This window comes from Acomys minous, assembly GCF_964271855.1.
Source record: "Acomys minous genome assembly, chromosome: 5".
In the NCBI taxonomy this organism is placed as follows: Eukaryota; Metazoa; Chordata; class Mammalia; order Rodentia; family Muridae; genus Acomys; species Acomys minous.
The window spans coordinates 7,233,348-7,253,090 of NC_140494.1; the positions used below are offsets into that span (position 1 = coordinate 7,233,348).

At 48.8% G+C, this 19,743-nt stretch overlaps 1 protein-coding gene across 1 annotated transcript; it reads right to left on the reverse strand.

Annotated features, from left to right (window-relative positions):
* Positions 1–13,928: 13,928 nt before the first annotated feature.
* On the reverse strand, positions 13,929–14,879 carry LOC311598468 (uncharacterized protein). The gene has a single exon (XM_084783511.1). The coding sequence runs from the start codon at positions 14,707–14,709 to the stop codon at positions 14,260–14,262; it is 450 nt and encodes a 149-aa protein (XP_084639637.1). The 5' UTR covers positions 14,710–14,879; the 3' UTR covers positions 13,929–14,259.
* Positions 14,880–19,743: the final 4,864 nt, after the last annotated feature.

Below are 19,743 nucleotides of genomic sequence, written 5' to 3' on the forward strand. Positions count from 1 at the left end.
TGGAGACTCTGTTCCCAGGTTATTCTAGGCTGTATCAAGTTGTCAGTTAAAACTAAGCGCCCCACTAAGTGTTTACTCTAGAAGGTAGAAACAAATTTCCCTGGGCATGACCCAACAGTATCATGTCAGTCTTTTCAAGGCCCTACTTGGTGCTCGTCTTGGCATGAGGTGGTCAGTGGCTACTGTTGCAAAACCCCAACAATTTACATAACTAGCCCATAACTAGCCTCCAACTCTTCACATGGGGGGGGAGGGAGGGAGAGAGAGAGAGAGAGAGAGAGAGAGAGAGAGAGAGAGAGAGAGAGAGAGAGAGAGAGACTCTGTGTGTGTGTGTGTAACCAATAACCAACCATAGGCATTTTTCCTCAGTAGCTCCCTACCTTGTTTTTTGACACAGGGTCTCTCCCTGGGATCTGGTGCCCCAGGCAGCCACTGGTCTACATTTCCAGGATGGGTGACATGTGCACATTGTCACACCTAGCCTTTTACCTGCATAGTTGCTAGGAATTGTACTTGGGTCCTCCTACTTACATGGCCAGCATTTTACTGAGTGAGACGAACCCCAGCCCCAGTCACCTCCATCAGAAATGTCCATCTTGAGTGACTTCTAAGGCATAATAAGACTTCTAGCACACATTTAGTCCTGTCACCTGGCTGCAGAACTGACACATATGACCTGATGACTCAGTTGCTGTTGAGATGTGTTGGACATCTACTTTAGCTTCTTCTTCTTGTTAAATTGTTCTTCCAAGTCAAATTTCCCTGGACCTCAAGGCCAAAAAGCCCTTCTCCCCTTTTATTCAGGCCAAACTGTGTCAAGCCCCCAAAGTTTTCCCTTTGTCCCTGCTTCCCCTTGGGTCTGATGAGAAACTGTAGGTAGCAGATTAAAAAGTGGCCTCCTACACTTTTCTTGAGGAGCAAAGAAAGCAATTTGGAGGCCTCAAGGAGTTCTGGGAAAGCGTTGGTGAAATGAAGCTTCAGGCAAGTCCCTTCTGTGACTGGGGCCAGAATTGCACCTGGGATGCAGATCGTGACTTCTTGCCTGGATTTGAGCAATGAGTGTGAAGCAAGCGGTGCTGGGCCCCCATTCAAGGGACCACCTCCCTGGGGATGTGAGGGAAGCTAAGCTGGGGTACAATGTGCAGGGCCAAGATCAGAAGGGGGGGCTCATGGCCTTAGCTACTCTACTTCACTCACATCCTGTCTCTCCTATGATCTCTCCAGGCCAGGCATGACCAGCCCTTGTTCTGTGACCATGGCCTTGACCTTTCTCGGTAGCATGAGAGATTAGGGTTATTTTCAAAAGCTCATTTATTGGACCAGCACAACCACGCTTACACATTTAAAATACATTATCTCCTTGACATTTTTAAATCTACACTTCCCGTTTTTAAGAAGTGTATTTCAAATAAGCACTTTATGTCATTGTTGTAGGTGAAAAGCCAGCTTCCTTTGCTAAGAGTAAAAGGAAAGAGCAACAATAGGCCACAGGGAGCAGCATCAGCCTAATGAGCTCTGGCCATGTTTGCTGGTCCGAGCTCCTCTTTTCTGTTTGCCCACGTGAGGTGAGCTCTCATATCATCCTAGGGGCCACCAGGGAAACACGGCCCCGGTTTTGGAGAACACTGGATTCAAACAACCCCGCACACAGTCCTTTGCAGGGCTGCCATCTTGATTGTGCACGGCACATCTCCTTCCCGGCTGCTCTTGGCACTTCTCTGCAATAATTGTAACTCACGCAAAACCACAGTTCCCCACTCTACAAGTGCGTGTTTTAAATGACCTTTATTTTTTTTTCCACAGCCAGCCCATAGAACAAGAAACCAGCATTGTGTTTTGAGAGAGATAAAAGACCCTGTTTTCAAAATCCCCTCCTGCTGGCTGAGACAGATACCATGGTGGTTCCTGATAGGAAATCCCCTTCTGCCTCATGGAAAACCCAGAGAAAGAAGCAAAGCAGCCCCAATGGAGGTGACCAGCTCCACCCAGCCTCCCATAAGTGAAAAGTTTCCATCAGCTCAGGTTAGGATTCTATTTGGATGCAGAAAGTTGCTGCCCTACTTTCCTTTGTGTGTGTGTGTGTGTGTGTGTGTGTGTGTGTGTGTGTGTGTGTGTGTGTGTACTGGTGTTTCTCCAGGTCCCCTGGAACTGGAGAGTGAGCTGCTATATGAGTGCTGGGAATTGAACCCAAGTCCCCTAGAAGAGCATCCAGTGCTCTTATCCACTAGACCATATCTCCAGCCCTGCTGCTCTACTTTCTACTGTGGTTTGGATATAGTTTATGCCCCAAAGGACCTGTACAAGAAGCATGGCCCCAATATGGGCGTGCAATGGGCCCTTTAAAAGGCAAGGATAGCTAGTGAATCAGTAAGTAGAGTTATTGCAGTGCACGTGTGAGGACTGGAACGAAAAGAAAAAAGAAGAAGAGGAAGAGGAGGAGGAAGAGGAAGAGGAGGAGGAGGAGGAAGAGGAGAAAAAGAAGGAATTTGGATTTCCAGAATATGCATGAAAACACATGAGGACAGCCTAGCCTACATGATGGGGTAGAAGAGAAAAGTGCTTTGGAAATAAGCCCCAAGCTTTATTTCCCTGCTCCAGGGAATAAATGACTCTCTACCTTTCTTGACTGGGCATACCTTTGACTTTGAATTCCTTAAGAGGGGAACCCATCACATTCAGTTACAAAATTCCCACTCTAGCATCTGTCAGTCACGAAGAGGAGCATGCCTGCGCACTACGATGGCTACAAATACCCAGCTGCCCAGTGTTGAGAACTAGAGCAAACTCATTATTTCTCACAAAACAAGGCTTTTGAAAATAATGCATGAACCTTGGAAGAAGGAAGAAGGTTTGAGTTCCCCCACAGCATGGCTTGAATCTCCTCTGCATGTTCCCTCCTACCTGTCCTGCTCCTAAGAGGACCACAATGCCCTGTCCTTCAGCTGACCTAGAATACAGCACCCAGAAGGTTCCACAAATGTCCCTAGTTTTAGCCTGCAGACTCCTGGGAGCAGCAGGTCGGAATTGCATCCAAAGGCAGCGCTTCAGTCAGGCCCACTGCTGTGGTGCAGGTCTTCTCCATGCGGGGCTGACTACCTTCTCAGTATCTCCACTGCTGCGCGCACAGTAGGTCTGCTTGTCGTTCTTCTCTGGACAGACTGAGAAGAATCACTTGTGCCAGAGAGAAAAGGGGATTTCCAAGTTGTTTGTCATACAGCGCAGACTCTGGTGCTGGGATAAGCTGAGTGAGCAAGACCATCTGTCATTGCTTACCTGTTAGTGGGCGTGATAGTCAGTGAGAAACAAGAAAACAACAACAACAACAAAGGCAGAGTGAGAAAGATGCCCTGGCAGAGTCAAGTAAGGACTTGTGATAAAAGATGACACCTCTTATTAGAAAGTCTGTTTGGCCTCTCTGAGGGGCTGGCAATTATGCTGAACTCTGTAAGATAAGAAGGAGCTTGGAGATGAGGCTAGTTAAAACAGAGAAGCTGAGGCAGTGGGGAACGCCCCACCTCTCTTCCTGATGATTTAGCTCACAGTGCTCTGAACCAGCCTGGCTGAGAGTCCTCAGAGTGTCAGAACGGCTGGCCTCTCCCCAACAGGACCAACCCAGAAGGGTGTGGCTGAGCTGCTAGGTACAAACCCGCCCTGATAATCACACTGGACAGGAGGCACATCTTTTACAAGCCCTCCAGATACCATTAATGATCGTAATTTCAGACTTGAATTTCAAGGAGCTTGAAGAAAGGATTAGGCAGCTTAAAGGCAGCGGAACCCGGTCCCAACTACACACAACCAGAGGCTCTTCTCAAAGTCACCACTATTCTGCCTGGTCTACTTCCCCAAGAGAGACTGGATAGAAATCAAGTACAATGTAGCCCCAAATCTCCAAGAAATGCCAGACTCCCCTAAGTCCACCATGCCCAATTGTCTCTAAAGTTACTGGATGCTTTAAGAGCCAGCCAAGGTGGTAGGGTATATAGTTCAGTTGCTAGAGTGCTTGCCTAGTATGCATGAGGTCCTGGGTTCAATCCTCAGTACTGCGTAAACTAGGCATATTGGTACATTAATCCCGGCACTTACGAGGCAGAGGTGGGGCGCTCAGAGTCATCCTTGGCTATATAACAAGTTTGAGATTCCAGCCTGGAACCACCTAGTCTCCAACAGCCGGGCAGCAGTGCCAGTTTGAAACTTTTATCTTCATAGCTTTCCCTCGCTCCAGTCATTTGAACTGTGTCCAGCTCCTCCGTGGACAGCTTTTCCTGCATCCCTAGCACTTTCCTTGGCAGACCAGGGTGGCCATCTTTAAATGGTAGTGGTGAGCCTTTGATGAGGAAAGAAAAGAAGTAGAGGAGGTGAGGGGAAAGCTCACCGCCTTGCCCACCCAGGACTCGCCTCTCTGGGCTGGCCATACCTTTCAGTCCCCATGTTTAGGAAAGCTCCATCATTTTAGCTGTCCTCGGCCAGCCTGCCACAGGACAACTACTAGTAGTATCTTAGAAAATCCCCCCTTTTTTTTTCTCTAAGGATGTTAGCTTAGGGAAGTGAGAACGTGTGGATTTCAGAACTTGTCTTGGGTAGGATGCAACGGGGAGGTGGAAAGCCCTGGCTTTGCAGGGAGAGATGAGGCAGGCTGGTCCTGACAGCCAGATGCCCTGTGCTGAGTACAAGGAGCATGTACCTCCCACACTCCGAGCTTCAGGCCAACACTGTCCCGGCACCAGGGAAATCCTGGTCTTGACTCAAAGAGTTAGAAACAGCACATTCTGGCCTGTTCGCATCAAAAAGCTGAGCAAGAGACTCGTTGGCTTCTCCTCCGTAGCTACAGGGTTCTAAGAACCCTAATGAGGTTTCACCATCGGATGAGGCAAGAGACCAGATGGCCTCATGTTAGCCACCAGGCCAGCAAACAGCAGTGGGAACATCTGGCCTGGCCTGGGGAGGGTGTAGGGGTGAGGTTCCACCTAGTCCCCCGCAGTGCCTAGTTCACACTCCCCTCCTCCCAAACTCCAGAGGCTCCTGTTGAGAGGATTACTGATCCAGCCCATTCCTAGAAGCCTTTTCCTCTGACTCAGTTCTCAGCTGGCACAGCCGCAGATTACTAAGGCAGGCCCTCCTGGGCTAGCTCCGCCCTCCTGGGCTAGCTCCGCCCTCCTGGGCTAGCTCCGTGCTCAGGTTCACTTCCTCTAGCCTCCAGGGGGTGTGCATCTGCTCAGACTCAAGTGATCTCATTCACGCCACTCACTACTGACTCATTTTGCACCCTTTCCCTAAAGCGCACACGTGACCACACACCTCTGATTAAAAACCTTATTGGAGGGCCAGAAACACTGCTCCGTGGATAAGGATGCTTACTTGTCAACCCTAACTACCCGCCTTAGATGCCCAGGGCCCACACAGAAAGCGAAAACTACTGACACCTCCAAGTTGTTCTCAGACCTTCACACGAGCACTGTGGCACACATGTTCACACACACACACACACACACACACACACACGAAATAAATAAATATTGTACCAAAAATTTAAGGCTTCATCTGAGGCTGATGTAGCTCAATGACAGAACATTTACCCAGCACACAGGAGCTTCCGGGTTTTATGCAATGGCTTGAATCGAGGCTTTCCACCAAAGCCACTGCTCTGAACCCCAGTCTTCTGCTTCTAGAGTTATTTTGAAAGTTGTGGAGCCTTGAGGAGGGAAGACTTTAGGGACAGTCCTTTGAAGGTTTACACAGCCATGTTTCCCCGCTGCACTCTCTGCTGTCTGATGCTGCTTTCGGCTCCTGTCACTTGACACAGTCTTCCCCTCCATAATAAAGTCCTGCCCTCTAAAGCCCTGAGCCCAAAGCCATCTTTGGTCACTTACACTGTTTCTGTTGTGTATTTTGTCAGAAAGAGGAGAAATGTAGATTTGCTATTGATATGCTTCTTGCTTAATCGGCTTACACATCATTACATTTTTGTTTATTTATTTTGGGTCCACCGTATGTGTGTGCGTACATGTGCGTGCCCTATATTGCAGGAGTCGAGCTCACAGGAACACCTGCAGGAGCCAGCTCTCTCCTCCTGTCATATGAGTCCTAAGGACTGAACTCAGGTCTTGCAGTGGGCAGCTCATCTCAGAGTTCCGAAAGCATGCAGTGCGCGCTGCTGGCCACACCCTGCCCCAGCTCGTCTCTTTGCTCATATTCTCTTCACAAAGTCAAGGCAGCAATGATTCCCATCCCTTAGTTTAGATTTGAGTAAAGTGAGGCACACGGGTATCACCGGCCTGCACAAGGTTATAGAGCCAGGGAAGGGCTTTGTCAAGATTTAAGAATTCCAAATTCCTTTGTCACCCCACAGTATATTTCACCCTGGGCCTCACTGATCCCATCCTGCAAAGCCCCCTCCCCTAAGGTGTTTCCTTTTACTCACACCGAACCCTGCCGAGAATGCCCTGTGCCTGCTAAAAGCTGTCCCACCTCTAGTGCCCCTTCCCCAAGTCTCCACTGCTGCTGTGCAGTCTCCTAGCCCTGGACACCATAAGCAGATGCTTGGCCTCCTCTGTATATGCTTGCTCATAGCTACATCTCACCTCACCTCCCTTAAAAGGCCCAGGCCTGTGTAGTATGTTCCTCCAAGTCCCACAAGAATGTGGAGCACCCAAGAACTCACTTGTGGGGTGACTGAATGGGCGAATTAAAATCACCAGCACTTCTGCCAGACTGTCATGATACAAGGCTCCAACAATGCAGCTAAATATGGCTCCTTCGGGGCACCTACAGTCAATGCCTGCTTGACTGGAACGTCAGCCTGGATGTGAAGACAGAGCTCTGGGAATAGTTAAAAAAACAAAACAAAACCACCAGACACAAACCTGTCTCCAAGTGGGCCTGGGCTATAGGGCACCAAACCAACACCCCCCCCCCCGCCCCCACCCCCCATTCCCAAAGTGATTCAAACTTTTATTTGGCCCACCTAGAGGCCTCCCTCTAGTGGAGAGCCCTGCAGCCGAATGCTCACCCCTAGTTTCTTACCGCCCTTTTGCAGGCAACCTGCCCAGGGGACCAAAAGAGGAGCTGGGTGTGGGGAGTGCCAGGTATACTCATAGTTTCCAGAGGCAAGTTAGAGCAGAGGTTCTTCATCTTGGCTTCTCAATCTTGGCTGAGCAAGCACCTGGGGAGGTTAAAAAAAAAAAAAAAGACAACCACACCCAGGCTCCTCGCTATACCCACTGTTGGGTTGGGTCAGCATAGGGGTGGGCACACGGGTGGCATCTTTTAAAAGCGTCTAAGTGTTCCCATGTACTCAATTAAGGACAGGTCTTAAAACCTCCCTGCTGTCCTCACAACATTAAAGGCCAATGGTGACCTTTATCCGTTTTTTACAGTTGAGAAAACTGAGGCCCGTGAGTCTCACAGATGTACTCAAAGTTGCCAGCTAGAGAATAGTTTCACCAAGATTTGAGAATTTCAGGTTTATTCCGTTGACCACCAAGGCTCTTAAGGCAATGTAGCACAATGGTGGCGTCCCTGGGAAACGCAGAGCTGAGATGGGAAACAGGTACCAACCTGCAGCGTGGAGATGGGAGCACCTGGGGTGAGGGAGCAGCTGTGCGTCCCTGGAGATAGTAAACACCTGTAGATAAGCAAGCGCTTGCTTGCAGAAGTGGCCCTTGGATCCTTTCCTAGATCATTGTCAAGCTAGAGAGAAGCCCAGGGAGGGGCAAGGTGAGGTCATCTGTGGGCTGAACAGGGTGGAGACACACACACACACACACACACACACACACACACACACACACAAAAAGCGGGACTCCATCTTCGCCTCCTACAGGACAATTGATCATGCGCTTAGTGAATTGAGGGTGTGACAACTGCCTTTAAAAGACCTTCCAGTTTCAGAGGAAATAGAATCAAATATTCTATTTAGATTGCTCCTGAGACTCTGGAACAACTACTGGGGGTGAGGGGCCCAGTGGGTAGACAGCTTGCTACTGTTCCAGAAGAGCACAGTGCAACTGAATTCCCAGCATCCACCACGGGTGGCTCACAGTGGACTATATAACTCCGGCTTCAAGGGGCCCATCATCCTCTTCTGGCCCCCACAGGCACTTGTGCACATGTAGTACACCACACAGCACACACACACACACACACACACACACACACACACACACACAGCACACACACACACAGCACACAAACACACAAGATATTTTAAAATAACAATTTGGAGGTGAAGAGATGTCTTTAACAGTTAACAGTGTTTGCTGCCCAAGAATAAAGGCCAGATATCAGATTCCAACATCAACACAAAATCTGAATATTATCCCTCTCATGCCTCTAACCCTACACAAGATCACTGGAGCCTGCTGGATGCCAGCTTAGTAAAAGAAAAAAGAGCTCCACACTCGTGAGGGGCTGCTCCTCAGAGGGACAGGATGGAAAGTGATAGAGGAAGGTCCTTAACAGCCTCCTCTCGCCTCTCCACACGGATGCTCATGCGCATTCACACACATACACAGACATCACGCGCGCGCGCGCACACACACACACGTGTGTGTATATATGTGTGTGTGTGATGTATGAATATGTATGTATGTATATATCATACACACAAAGAATTTCAGGGCTGGGGAGCAAAAACGACAGTCTGAAATTCTATAAATAAGTCCAAAGAGTCCAATCTGTATGAGTTAATTATGTGTGTATTTGAACTTCACACATGGCTATTTAGAGAGCGTCCTCACGTCACAGCACGTACATGGAGGACAGCGGACAACTTACAGGAGCCTGTTCCCCCCTGCAAATCTCAGCTCTGCATAAACTAGGTGTGATGGAGTACACCTATTATAATCCTGTAAAGAGGATTAAATAATCTTGGGCAATCCAATGGAAACAGTATATTAACTAGTACATAGGACTCAAACCATGCAGAATAATCCATCTCAAATCAGGTTACTGGAAGGTTTGGGGAAGTTTTGTTTCAGCTTAATAAGTTTCATTTTCAACACAGCTGTTTCACCAGAGACAGTTCCAGTAGCTTGCTCAGGTCGGTTCTGATCGGCTAAATGTCAGTGGTGCGTGTGTGTGTGTGTGTGTGTGTGTGTGTGTGTGTGTGTGTGTGTGTGTGTGATTCACAGCTTAGACACTGAGAACCTACACAATAATGATCAAGCGGATTTTTTAAAAATCTGCAAATTACGAGAGGCACTAGGAGCTGAGTAGGCTGGTACACCCCTGCAATTACAGCGTTCAGCAGTTGAAGGCAGGAAGATTACAAGTCAATTGAAATGAGCTGGCAGCTCTCCTTTCCCCAAATCATAGATCAAAAGTACAAAAACAAACAAAAATCCAGAGAACTTTAATCTGTCAGGTCTTGCTACAATGGTTAGGTGAGTGGACTGTAGTTCAAATAATTCACTAAACTAGAACCAAAAATCTAAGCGGGATAAATGAAACTTCAAAAAAATTTACAAATACTGTCAAAACTAACTCCTCTGGGATACATTTTATCACTCCTCTGAGTCTTATACTTTATAGCCCAGGATAGCCCTGAAGTCACTGTGTAGCCAAGGATGACCTCAAGCCTATGAGTCTCCTTCCTGTACCTCCTGAGTGTTGGCAGGTGTGAACAGAGCTTGTGTCCTTCCATTGCTCCCGATGCAAGGCACAGCTTTTGATGTGGCCACTGGGTCTCTAGTACCAGGTAGGTTACAGGGCCTGAGGAGGCTGGGGTTCTGGGGATTCAAATTAACTCCCAAGAAATGATCCATGTTCTGATAGGGCCAGAGAGACCCTGAACTCACGACGGGGATTTATGCACACCGCACTTCCACTCTTTTATTGTTTAGATCTTAAATGTTTTCCCCCAAACATCCAGGCACTAAAGGCACGGGGGGGGGGGGGGGGGGCGTTGGCTCTTTAAGAAGTGGGGCTAAGTGAAAGGAAGTTAGATCATTGGGAATGTGCCCCTGGAGGGACATCCAAACCCTCACCTCTTCCTCTAGTTTGCTGTTTGCTCCCAGGCTGTAGGAAGGTAAATATCTTTGCCATGACACATTGTACAACCCCGGGCCCACAGACATGTGGCCCAGAGAGCACGGACTGAAAGCTCTGAAGCTATAACCCAAAATAAACCGTTCCTCTTCTAACTTGATTGACTCTATGAAGTTGACTGTCACAGGACTTTTGTTACAGTCATGAAAAGCTGACTAACACTTTCACGCCCAAGGTAATATTGTGCAATTGAGGGGCTTGTCATAAACACCTGCAAGTACTTAGCACCTACTTACAAAAGGCAGGGATGGTGCCAGGCCACTTGAGTGTCACTCTGGGCATGAGCGGGAACACTCACTGTTGCTCATCTGAAGATCCAGGCTAATCCAGCTCCATGGTCAGGCTGCCTAAGAGTCAGCCGTGAACAGAACAGCATACCTCAATAAGTGATTCTCCCATATACACACCTTCCCACGCGGGTGCCCTAACTTTGTTTCCTTTGCCTTATTGTTTTTGCCACAACATGCGTCCTTTTTTTGTTAACATGGTATGCAAGGCCCCAAACCTAAACATTTCTTTGGGTTTTTACTTCTTTTATGTGACTCTTTTTGCGTAGATGCAAAGTAAACTGCCTTTCCAGTTAATCTGTCTCCTGGCAGTTTAATTTGCAAATGCCAGTCACTGAAGCTGAGAAGGGGAAGGCTTCCTCCTACACGACACAGATTGAGTGATAGGAAAACTGGGAGCGTAGCTCCGTCGGCAGAGCCTTGAGCTAGTTTGCACAGAGCTCACGGTTTGATCCCCCAACATTGTACAAATGGTGTGTGGCAGTGCGCATGTTCAGTTCCAGCAAGGGGAAGGTGGTGGGACAAGGACATTTCCTTGCGGGACCCAAGAATTTCCGTTCCAATGTGTTTCCGTGTTAAAAATGTTTGGGGCCTCGGGTCACTATTGTAAAGAAATGCAAGATTTATCCTGGGCAAGCACAGGCGAGCACCTGCTGTTGGCAAGGAGCTGTAGAAAATGTCTTGACTTTCTATAAAGTTTGCATTCACTGGATGCATACTTAGTTAAATCCAAGCTCGATCCTCAGTCATCCAACAGGCTGTGGATTAAGAGTTGGGAAACTAATGTAGCTTTCCCACTGTGAGGGGCAGGGAGAGCATGGACAGTTAGCAAAATATGCCACCTAATTCTCTCTAGGTGTAGCTTAGGCTGCAGTGTGGTTGTCTTCTCGGTGCCCCTCTGTAGCCTACACCCAGACCAGGAAACAAAACATTGAGGAAAATCTTGCGGAGTCTCTCGCAGCTTCTCTGAGATTCTCCCTCACATAGAGGAAGCAGAGCGCTGCAGTCTGTCCTCTTGTCCCCATATACTAGACAAAAATATTCACACTTGAGAGATAAAGCAGATTTTTTTTTCAAGAAAGTCAACTTTTGTTCTCCTTGGATTCACACAGCAGTTAGCAGATGTTTACTAGGCTGCGTGGATCAGTAATGTTTCAAGATAGTTTTGGAGACACAACATACACAACCCAAGCCTCAAAGACCCTCTACTTTCGTGATAGGGTCCTGACAGAAAAGCCATTCAATTCTGAAAACACAGGAACAGCAGATTCCCAGAGCTTTAAACAAAAACTGCAAGTCTTTTCTCTAGCTTCTCTTTTGTTTTTATTTAATTTGAAACAGTCCCATATAGCCCAAGCCCGCCTGAAACTCACTCTGGAGCCAGGGGTGACTCTGAATCCCTAATCCTCCGGCATCTGCCTCCCAAGTGTTGCACCACCTGCAACCTGCACCATCACACAGGATTTTACACACTGCTGGGAATCAGTACCAGGGGAGCCTACATACTACACAGTGCTTTCCTGACAAGTACATATGTAGCCCATTTTGTCTATTTATATTTAATTTTATTTTGCCACAGTAACCTTGCAATATTTCCACTTTGACCAGAGAGTGATCCCTACTTGAGATAATCAGCCTGTGGCTGTCTCTGACCCATTTCTCTTCCTCATCACCACACCTTTCCACCAGAGCCTCTGCCTGCCGCTCTGCCCATGGTGTGTGTGTGTGTGTGTGTGTGTGTGTGTGTGTGTGTGTGTGTGTGTGTGTGTCTGCGTCTGTATGTCTGTGTGTGTGTCTGCGTCTGTATGTCTATGTGTGTGTCTGTCTGTGCGTCTGTATGTGTGTGTATGTGTGTGTGTGTGTGTGTGTGTGTGTGTCTGTCTGTCTGTCTGTCTGTGCATCTGTGTGTGTGTGTGTGTGTGTGTGTGTGTATGTGTGTCTTGGAGTCTGCTTCCAACCCACTCCACCCACTAAGCACCACCTTGTTCCAGGCCCAAACCTTCCCTCCCCTGCAAACCAGGCCTCCACCCAGCAGTCTAGAAGATATCCAAAGGGGCCAAGTGTCTGATAACAGAGTGCAGAGAGACTTGAGAAACCCCAGAGCAATCTCACCAGGGAGAAATGAGAGAAACCTCGTAGATATGGCACACTTCTCTTAGTGAACTTGGCCAGTCCTTCACTCCGCTAACTCTGTGCTCAAGCTGGGATAAAACAGACAGGCTCGGCTACTCACCGCAGGTGTGTGCACCCAGCACAGGTGTGCCAGCGTGAGGGTGTGGCGGGACTGGCTGGACTGAAGCACTTTGCAATAGCAGTTCAGAGAAGCTGGCTCTGTCTCTCCCCACCCTGGATGAGAGCGGCTGACTTGGCATAGCAGAGACAAGATAAGAACAATATCACAGATGATTGGAACTTAAGTTCCACTTGGAAAGAAAGAAAGAAAGAAAGAAAGAAAGAAAGAAAGAAAGAAAGAAAGAAAGAAGAAGAAAGATCCGTTTTGTTGAGGAAAAAGCAGGAACCTGGGCTTACTAAACAGTAAGCAAGACTCTTTCTGTAGTTTTCAAAACCAGGCAACAGTATCCCCACCCGAGTTCAAGTAGTGACCTTGCGTGTCTCAGACACAGGTGGGGGAGCCCTTGCAGGCCTTACTCCTTCTCCTCCATCTTCTGTCTGGAATGCACCCCTGAAGCTGAATCTTTGAAAGGAACATCAGAGCTTCACAAGGCCAAGAGGGAGGGAGCCACAGTCAGACCTGAGCCAGTAGAATTCTATCCTGCAGGGACATGAAGGCCCTGCTATCAGCTCTGGAAACACACACACACACACACCCTTTTTTTTTTTTTTTTTATTTCTGCCTTCAGCCTATAACTGCCATCGCCTCCTCTTCCAGTACCACTTCCTACTCTTTGTCCCTTATATATACATGTGCCCTGATCCCGTCTCACCTGGCTGCATAGCTGTGGTTTTTATAAAGTGAATCCCATTACTGCAGCCTCATCTTTTACAAATATCTATAGTGTGGTATATTTCAGATACAGAATACATGCATACACAGAAACAAATACATATATTCAGATGCACTCAGGGACACAAGCACTAAGCTACCCTTATACATACATATAGTACACACCTATAAACCCATGTGGACGTATATGGCGAATATAGACAAACATATACATACACAACACACATAGGCAGGCTCATGCAGACGGACATAGGCATGCACAGCGGCACAAATATAGAGACAATTCTCACCCCTTTTTTGAGGTTAATGCATATCAGGCTGTGTGAGAAAGAGGATGCCTTTCCTTGGTGGGAGTGCAGTGAGTTCTGTCCACCACCCAGGCCAGGCACTGGTACCCACTGACTCAGCAGACCTTAACGCTGCCTCCTCCGTCTGCCCTCCCCACCCCCCAGCCACATATCACTACCCACCTTTCCTCCTCCTTGGGAGCTAGGAAAGGCAAGAGATAGACCAAAGGGGCTCTCAAACCCGCTCTCTCACCAGCTCTGTGAGAGGGGTTGCAGCTCCAAGGAAATGTATTTTTTGGAAGCCCTTGGGACTTCCCTCTTTAATTAAACACCAAGCACACGGAACTTGCATTCCTTTTATTTAAACCATTACAAGAGCCCAGGGAGGTAGAGGCACCCATTCCTCAGCAAGAGGGAGAGGAGAGACCAAGCCAAGGAAAGCATCCTTTGCCCAGACTCTCAGCAGGCAGAGTGGACTAGTGAGCCGCTCCAGGTGGCACAGCATCCAGAAGCAGGAAAACCTTCCTCGTTCCTGAGGTAGGTTTCCCAACACCAACACAGACTTCTCCTTTACAGCCGCACCGCAAAAGCAGAACCCCACCAGAAGGCACAAGGGCTTGTCGGGCCAGAGGCGAGCGAATAGAGGCGGGGCGGAGCTTGCACCCTGGCAGTCTCACTTCTCCTGGAGGATGCGCGCAAACTCCTCATAGTTCACCTTCCCGTCCTGGTTCACATCCGCCTCACGGAGCATGCCATCCAGCTCCTCCTGCGAAACCGAATCTCCCAGCTGGATCATGGCCTGCTTGAGCTCATCCAAAGTGATGTAACCGTCCCCGTTCTGGTCAAAGACGCTGAACACGGCCCGCAGCTCCTGCTCGGTGCCCCTGTGCTTAAACTTCGCCAGGGCTTCCACGAATTCTTCAAAGCTCATGGTGCCATCACCATCCGAATCCACCTTGGAAATCATGCTCTTCAGTTGTTCTTCTGAGGGGTTCTTGCCCAGCTGCTTCAAGGCTTCACGCAGCTCCTGGACGGTGATTTTGCCATCCTTGTTCTTGTCAACACTATCGAAGGCTGCATGTAACTCAGCAATCTGCTCCTTAGAAAACCCGTGCTCAGACATGGCTGTGCTCTCTTGTACCCTACAGAGCCTCTGCACTTGCTGTCTGTCAACCAGATGTCAATCTACTGCTCCTGGGGTTTCTGGTCCAGTGCTCAAGGCTGCTGCTGGAATCTGAGATCCTGTCTGTTGGAGGACTGAGCTATAGGTGGCCTTGCCCTGCCATGGGAACCCCCCTCCTTTTCTGCAATTGGAGCAATGGGAGGAGGCTCCCCCACCCTCCCACCTGCCCTCAGGCAAGATGCTCCTCCCAGGGCGGCTGCAGACAAGAAATGACATAAGGTGAACGGGTGAGAAGACTCATGGGTAAATTAATTGATAGGAATTAGCATGGAGGGCATGGGACAAAGCGTACCAGCCTTGCCCGGCCCTGATGGCAGACCACCCCACTGCATGGACACTGCTGGGACACCTTTCCCCTGTGGCTGGTTTTCAGAGTGGCTTTGACCAAGCTGGTGTTTTCAGGGGTGCTTCCCCAACTCCACAGAGACTCCCCAGGGAGAGGCACAGGCAGCGGCTGCAAAGAAGCTGCCTTGACCGCGCGGGGGTGGGGGGTGGGGTGGCAGGGGGGTTCAGCAGTCCTTAGGGGGATTCAGATTAGGACTTCTCTCAGGTTTTGCCCCGAGAGTGAGGTTGATGAAAAGACGGGAGCAGAAGCACCAAGTGTTCCCGGACTTTAGCCGTAGCCTTCACTCCACTTGCAGCCCAGGGCACGGAGAGTGGATGGATGGTCTGTCTTTAGCATCCAGAGAGTCAGAGTCTGTGCATCATTCTGCTACTGGGGCATGGTTTAGAAAAGCAAACACATGAAGTGTGATTTTTTAGAGGTGAGAGGAAAGGGTTTTTATCTCCCCATGGCGAGCCCTACAGTTCCACAGCTAACTCCACCGTTCTCCAGGCAGTCTCCCCTGGAGATGTAAGGCATCCATCCCAGGCACAGGGCTGGAGATAACTGAGATGGCTGAGCCTTGCCTAGGGGTGCTGCTTCGGCACTGGAAGGCAGTGTGTGGCCAGCAAAGTTCAAGGACAGGACAGCTGTGATAGGAACTTGACCTCTTTGGGATGTCCCGTATCAGCCCTAAGCATATAATCCACCCACGACCCCCCACAGCCGTGGCTTTCTGTGTGTGGCCTCCCTCCTTGGAAGGAAACACATTCCCACACAACCTGAAGCAGGAGGATTTGGACCAAGGCCTCAACCCTATGGGGCAGCCTTTACAGCTCGCCAGTGGTGGGAACAATGCTTGTGAGTGGACGTTTGCCATGGGATGCCCAAGACGAATCTCAAATCAGCCCTTTTCCGTCTCTAAAGATCCCCCTCCCCTCCCCCATTCTTACTGAACCTTAGGAACAAGCGCCTTTATTCTCTTCCTGAGAGACTTAACGAATTCCACCTGTCTCTGACTCAACCAGTTAAGTGCATCTCTGAAGTGCAGCCGGACAAACACCCAGACCCGTTGACACTCCATCCGGACTCCCACCCTGTGTGGATGTGATACGAAGGGAGGCATGAAGAGATGAAAAGGTTGCAGTCAGGTAACCTTCCTAAAAACCTCTTGAGGAAGGATTGCTGTCTCTCATCTTTGCGCTGGAAAAATACAGAGTGCTCAGTGAATCCTAAGCAATAGTTTCTCAATGAAGATGACACTCAGCTCTGGGTGGAGAATACCGCCGCTGCCCAGACAGCAGAGTGAGCAAGTATCCTGCTTGGTGAGAGACACAGGAAAGGCGGGGCTTTTAATAACAGGCTTCAGTCCACCTCCTTTGTTTTGTTTTGTTTCTTAGAGGAAATTTGAAGATATCCATCTATATTTGAAATTTCCTTTTCTTCTCATCTTATTAGCAGAGCCTGTGATTAAAACCGAAATACTTAATAATCACTGCGTTATGATGTTCCTCTGGTTAAGTAAGTGCTTTGCCTTCAGTGTTAGGAGATTTGCTGTTCCTGGTTCTGGATTCATTGCTGATCTGGCCAAATATGCCCCAATGTTTTCATTTTTAAGCGAAGACGATGCATCTATTGTATCTAAGGAGATTAATTATGACCAAAAGATGTTTCTATTCTATGATAAACCTCATGTTCAAGAACAAGCTATCTTACCTTTGGTGACAGCCTCAAAGGGCAACCATTTGAATGTGGAGCTCACTCTGTTTCATTATCATGCATTTTTTTATTGAACAACATAAAAACCAAAAATTACATCTACTGTGAGGCTGTAGATAAATCAAATAGGCCAAGGCTGTGAATGTTAGGAGATTTTGAATGTCTAACCAATGCCATTTCTCTTGGGTTTTGGGGGGTTTTTTTTTTTTGTTTGTTTGTTTGGTTGGTTGGTTGGTTTGGTTTGGTTTTTGTTTTGTTTTGTTTTGTTTTGTTTTTTGAGGCAGAGTTTCTGTGTAGCCCTGGCTGTCCTGGAACTCAATTTATAGAACTAGGCTGGCCTTAAACTCAAAGATCCACCTGCCTCTGCCTCTCAAGTGCTGGGATTAAATGCATGCACCACCACAACTTGACTAACCAGTCCTGTTTTATGTAAAAATGGGGGCTTTTTTAAAGAAAGGAATCTATGGAGCTGGAAAGATGGCTCTATTGTCAAAGTGCTTGCAGTTCAAGCACAGGGCCCTTGTCAACAGGCAGGTACCTGTATTCCCACCACTGGAGAGGGAGAGACAAGCGGAGCACCAGAGCTTTCTGGAGAGATCGTCTAGCCAAACCCATCAGCACCAGGTGCATCAAGAGACCCTGCCTCCAACAGTAAGACAACAGAGGAAGACACCTGACCTCAGCCTCTGAACGTCGCATGAAGAAGGCACACACACACACACACACACACACACACACACACACACACACACACTCACACACCATACACAGAAAGAACAGTTGAAGGGGCTATGAAGGAAGGAATCTGGCTGGGCCACAGATAAAGCACAGCAGTAGAGTGTCTGCCTAGCATGCATAAAGCCCCAACTACCACCCCTGGTACCACTAAACAAAACAAAACCTAGTTGAGTGATGCCACAGCAAAGAAAGGTTGCTCCATATTCCCGATGAAGAAATGGGATTTTAGAAGGAAAGACCTGTGATTCCTGAGGAGTCATGGGAGAAGCTTCTTCCTCCTCCTCTTCCTCCTCCTCTTCCTCTTCTTCCTCCTCCTCCTCCTGTCATGTGGGCTCTGCTTCTTCTCATAGGCCAAGATGCTTGACCACACATAAACACCGAAATGGTTTTTTAACTCCTTCCTCCCGAGCCTTCTGCCTCAGTAAGTGAGCTGTCAACGGCATGGCTTAACTTCCAAGGGTGGAAGTCATCAGTGACAGCCATGCCACAGGAATCTCACAGAGGCGAACTAGAGGTTGAGAAAGGGAACAATGTGTCCTGCGCCGCCCAAACCCACCTCAGCCAAGGCCCTTCTTTATTAGCTGGTTTAATAGACCCGCCTGGCCTTGTGGTGCGATTCCTTTATGGGAAGGAGCAGTGGAGACCGAGAAATGCCGTGGTTTCATGACGGCCTGTAGCCAAGACACCTGCACCTCGCACGAGGCTCCTGGTTAATGGAAATTGTTCCTGGAGGGAGCACGGCTAAGGGACACATGAGACAGCAGTTCAGGCAGACCAGCAAAAGAAGGGAAGATAGCACCAGATCTGTCCCAGGCCTGGTGGCTGGCCCTGGAGCTGGAGAGGGACAAAGGGCAGGTGTTAAGGGGTCAAGAGAACTGAAGCTGAGCCAATGAGATTTGCTGATAAGGAGCATCTGGAACCAAGTGGGGACAGAGAGGGGCTGTGGTTAGCAGAGGGCGAGCCTGGGGCAGGTGTGCAGGCAGGCTTGTGCCGTTGGGCTGGGTGTTGGAGGTGGGCTCTGACACAGGGTGTGTCGTCGCTCATGCCCCCACAGTCCATCTGCTCAAGAAGATTTGAACTCTTCCCAGTGAGAAAGCCCTGAATAAGAAGTGAGCCCTTCATTAAAGTGAACTAAAGACCTCTGCAGGGAACAAAGGAGAGAAAACTTCCCTAAAGCGGCTGGACCAGTCCCCGAGGGCTCAGAGAGAGCAAATGGCCACGGGACAATCTTGTGCAAAGACTCTGTGCTCATGTAAGTGTACCTGGGCACAGGCAAGTGTTTCTGTCTGCACATATATAGACACACATGTGTGTATGTGCACGGACTGCCAGTATGCGCGTGTCTGCAGGTGGGCAAGAGCATCTGTATGTGCATATGTGTACTTAGTTTGGGAATTTTGTTTTGTTTTGTTGTGAACTTGACACTAGCTAGAATTATCTGGGAAGAGGACCCCCAATTGAGAAGATACCTTCATCAAATTGACCTGCCCACAAATCTGTAGGGGTCATTTTCTCGGTTAATGATTGATGTTGGAGGGCCCAGCACACTGGGGACAGTGCTACCCCTAGGCAGGTGGCCTTGGGAGGTATAAGAGAGCAAACCTTGCAAGCCAGTATGCAGCTTTCCTTCATGCTCTCGGCTTTGATTCCTGCCTTGAATTCTGCCTCAATTTCCCTCCAAAATGGACTATAAAATATAAGCTGAAATAAATATTTTCCTCCCCAAGCAGTTTTCTGTCACAGTCTTTATCATAGCAGAGGAGGTGTGTGAATACTCCTGCTCAGGTGTTCAGGCCAAATCGTTAAAGCTGCCTCCCCCATTTACAGGCCTCTATCTTAGGAGTGGAATCAGAGAACTCGCAGCACTTCCACGATTGTGCGGCTTCTGTGTGTGAAACACTCCAAAGAAACCAGTCTAACAGGTTGGGAACCACAGGCCATGGCAGGGACTCCTGTGTGTCCTGTGACTTGCTCACACCCGCGCCTCCATGGTACTGGGCACAACAGGCTCTTCCCCAGGGAACCAAGGAGTCTGGGTGGAGTCACTTTATCTCTCTGGTACGTGATCAATGGGAGAGAACTGGGCACAGCTTCCACAGTTCAATCACAGGCTTCTTAAGCACCGATTTCATGGATCTGAAGGGCGGCGGCGTTTCCAGCCTCACCCGAGATGTCTGCCGCTGCCCTGCTGTGCC